Source organism: Triticum dicoccoides, chromosome 3A (assembly GCF_002162155.2).
Source record: "Triticum dicoccoides isolate Atlit2015 ecotype Zavitan chromosome 3A, WEW_v2.0, whole genome shotgun sequence".
NCBI lineage: Eukaryota > Viridiplantae > Streptophyta > Magnoliopsida > Poales > Poaceae > Triticum > Triticum dicoccoides.
In genome coordinates, this window is record NC_041384.1 from 632,376,173 (window position 1) to 632,379,979 (window position 3,807).

The following is a 3,807-nucleotide window of genomic DNA, read 5'->3' on the forward strand; positions in this document are numbered from 1 at the left end:
TTCTATGATTCTCGCCGCCGTACGTGAAAGAGGGGGAGTGAGCGGTGCGAAACAGGCCCACGTGGGGATGGGATCATGGGAAAGATGATTACCTCAGCCGTTCGTTTGTATAAACTTGATTAAATTTTATTGACCTTAGTTAAATATAATATGCAAAGTGAATAAAAACAGAGTAAATAAAAACGGAGGGAGTATTAAAATGACGTCAAAGCGTCGTGGAGACTTGAGCGAGACTTTTTTACCACCCTTTTTCGAGGGGAAGAGACTCGAGCGGGACTACTGGAGAGGAGGGGAACAAGTGGGCGCCCATGGACGCCGCGGCGGAGCCCCTGCTGCCGCAACCGGCAACCGCCGTGGACCACCTCGGCCGTCCAGTCTCCCGCCAAACCTCCGGCCGGTGGCCCGCCGCGCTCTTCATCATCGGTACAGCAAGGCAACAGCAAGGCACTCGCCCGCACTCTCGTCTCGATCCTCTTTGACCCGGGTGTCGTCGCTTCCGCAGGCGTGGAGATCTCCGAGCGGTTCGCCTATGGCGGCATCTCAGGGAACCTCATCACCTACCTGACCGGCCCGCTAGGGCAGTCCACGGCGTCGGCCGCCGCGGCCATCAACGCCTGGAGCGGCGTCGCGCTTCTGCTGCCGCTGCTCGGAGCCGCCGTCGCCGATTCCTGGCTCGGCCGTTACCGCACTGTAGTCTGCGCCTCCCTACTCTATATCCTGGTATGTACGCCATACTGTTCTGGTCTTGCTTGCTCGTAGCGAGTAGTAGCATCTAGTCTGAATATAGACCACTCAACGTATACTGAACATCTGACAGTATATTGTGCCCGTGTTCTGATCTTACATTGGTGCTGAACATCTGACAGTTACTTGTATTTTTGGATTGGTTCAAATCTGCAAAGTTAAAACTATACTCTACACTGACTTTAGCAATTGGAAGTCGGACCTTTTATCTGTGCTTTTGGCCTTGTAATTTCTGTGAATTTTGAGTTCCTACCCTCCTAGGCTTTAGTTAACGATACGTTTTTGTTTTCTATGAAGTTAGTGGTATGTATATTTTTATAAAAGGGAGTAGCTCCCGACTTAGCCTTTGATGGTGTACTGCAGTTCATTTAGCGAGCCCGTGATGGAGTACTGCAGTTCATTTAGCCTTGTCAGTGTTAGTGTTCTGGGTTCAACTTTGAGGATCCGACTGCACTAACCCCTTGTGTTAACCGTGACATAGCATTTTTATCCGTTGATTGCAAGTTCAGGCATAGCATTTTTATCCGTTGATTGCAAGTTCAGGCAGGACTGTTGCGCTGCTGTGATATACTCCCTCCGTTCCAAAATAAGTGACTCAACTTTGTACTAGCTTTAGTACAAAGTTGAGTCACTTATTTTGGGACAGAGGGAGTACAATATATAATATATATTTTGCTTACTACTAGTTCCTGAACTCCAACCAACTGCTAGATTCTGGATTGGATTTTGATTACCCAACTACATTATATAAAACTTGGTCCTGGCTTCAATGAATCTTGATACGAGTACTAAAGTTTCTGTTTTGGTAATGACCAAATTATGCAAGATACATCCAAAATGCATGTTTGACATGTTGAGGTCTGAAGCAAAAGGATTTCCGCGATTAATTCAGCTAAATATTTTTTGTGTGTGCAATACTTAGGCATTGTCCTAGCAACTGGACAACTTTTATCCTGCATGTAAATAATCTGGAAATCTTTTTTTTCTTTTAAATCCACTTGGAAAATAATTTAATTGACACGATAAAGTTCTTCTTTCACTGAATTACATCCACCATCGCAGGGCCTGGGCATGCTCACACTATCATCAATTCTTGCACCACAACAACCAGCACAATTTGGAGACCACATGGATTCCGCTTTATCCTCGACTTCAACAATTCATTTAGCTTTCTTCTACGTGTCCCTGTATATTGTGGCCTTTGCGCAAGGTGGCCACAAACCTTGTGTGCAAGCATTTGGGGCAGACCAATTTGATGAGAACGATCCTGAAGAATTTGCCTTGAGAAGTTCCTTCTTCAATTGGTGGTATTTTGGGACGTATGCAGGCAGCGTTGTTACAGTTTCAATCTTGAATTACATTCAAGATAACATAAGCTGGCAGTTTGGGTTCGGAATCCCTTGCATGGTTATGTCTCTTTCTCTTGCAGTTTTGTGGCTTGGGACCAGGACTTATCGCTTTTATCCTGTAAGAAGTGATGGAAGCTTAATTGGACAGGTTGTCAAACACATTTTATCATTGGTTAGAACCTGGCATGCATCATGGAGTTTGAGGTAAGCTTATTCTAAATTCTGAAAGTTTGTATCACTGCATGGAGTTCATTCTTCAGAAACACTAACTCTATATGTTCTCTGTTTTGTGTGTGTGTGCGTGCGCACTGTGTGTCTGTTTGGCAGGTCATCTGATGATTCCCACTGCATGCCAACATCGTCATCCAGCAGACTCAAGGATAAAGCAGAAATGACATGTTTCCCTGATGAAGCCAAGTCTCTGCTTAAATTGTTTCCAATAGGGGCAGCCTGCCTGATCTATGCAGTTGTTTTTGCCCAGTGGATGACGCTGTTCACTAAACAAGCAAGTACACTAGATAGGTGGATAGGTAGCTTACAGGTACCAGCTGCTGCCCTACAAAGCCTTATCAGCGTGTCAATCGTCATCTCGATTCCTATATATGACCGGATACTTGTTCCACTAGCCAGAAAGTACTCACAGAAGCCTTGTGGCATCACAGCCTTGCAAAGGATAGGAACTGGACTAGTCATCTCCGTGATCTTGATGGTTGTTGCAGCCCTCGTGGAGATGAGAAGGCTCAAAATAGCAAGAGAGCATGGCCTAGTGGACAAACCCGAAGCAACAATTCCAATGAGCTTTTGGTGGGTGGTACCTCAGTTCATCCTGACTGGCGTGGCGGACATGTTCACGATGGTCGGCTTGCAAGAGTTCTTCTACGACCAAGTGCCAGACAGTCTGCGCAGTTTGGGCCTTGCCTTATACTTGAGCATATTCGGAATTGGGAGCTTCATCAGTGGCTTTCTGGTGTATGCAATCGACCGGGTAACCAGTGACGGTGGAGATAGTTGGTTCTCAAACAATCTGAACCGAGGCCATCTTGATTACTTTTACTGGCTTCTGGCCGCGCTCAGCGTTGTCGGGCTGGCTGCTTACCTCCACTTTTCACAAGTGTATGTCTCCAAGAAAAAGGGCATTTCAGCAGAATGATGGTATGCGCCAAGTGACTGTCGACTGAGATGCCTGAAATCCATGAATCCATGACTGCCAACTGGTATGCGAAGCTTTCTCTAGGCTGCTGTACTTCGTAAATAGGTGACGTCACCACTGTAAGCTTGTGGCGATTTCTCAGTGTGATTGTTTTTTTTTTGAGGCATCACAGTCTGATTGTTGAATCCGGAAGTTTTCACTGCGCGTCAGTGTCCTGAGGTGAGATCTCCGTTTGCAAGCTTAACTGTTGTACTAAGCGGCTGTGAAATCAATTTATAAGGTGTGTACCTAGAACAAAAAATTTATAAGATGTGTACAACTGCACGGTGCTTTCTTAGAGCAACTCCAACGGGCCGACCCAAACGGGTGGCGATTTCGTTCGCTTTTTGTCCGTTTGGCTCGGCCAGACGGACACGGATGCCCGCTTCCGCATTTGGGTCGGCACCTGCGCCTAACGCTGGCCTGCGACCCATTTAGACGGCGCCAAAAAAATGAACGCATGCATATTTAAAAAAAGAAAAACTGCATTAATTAAACATTAAAGCCGGCCACAAAGGCCGGCGA

General features: G+C 46.3%; 1 protein-coding gene across 2 annotated transcripts; it reads left to right on the plus strand.

Moving 5' to 3' along the window:
- The first annotated feature begins 240 nt into the window (after positions 1–240).
- Positions 241–3,551, plus strand: LOC119269750 (protein NRT1/ PTR FAMILY 5.10-like). Of its 2 annotated transcripts, XM_037551666.1 has the most exons (5): positions 241–423; positions 503–720; positions 1,807–2,151; positions 2,242–2,297; positions 2,421–3,551. In XM_037551666.1, exons 1-5 carry the CDS (start codon positions 309–311, stop codon positions 3,241–3,243), a joined length of 1,557 nt encoding a protein of 518 aa, XP_037407563.1. In that variant the 5' UTR covers positions 241–308; the 3' UTR covers positions 3,244–3,551. The 2 variants fall into 2 exon arrangements, with proteins under 2 accessions (XP_037407563.1, XP_037407562.1); XM_037551665.1 differs by having other exon boundaries at positions 1,807–2,297.
- Positions 3,552–3,807: the final 256 nt, after the last annotated feature.

What these genes read in the sequence shown, in the direction of transcription:
- LOC119269750 (XM_037551665.1), top strand. Translation starts at nt 309, where the DNA reads ATGGACGCCGCGGCGGAGCCCCTGCTGCCGCAACCGGCAACCGCCGTG. An exon ending in CCTCCCTACTCTATATCCTG is followed by an intron (nt 721 to 1,806) that starts GTATGTACGCCA and finishes CCACCATCGCAG; the next exon opens with GGCCTGGGCATGCTCACACT. An exon ending in CATGCATCATGGAGTTTGAG is followed by an intron (nt 2,298 to 2,420) that starts GTAAGCTTATTC and finishes TCTGTTTGGCAG; the next exon opens with GTCATCTGATGATTCCCACT.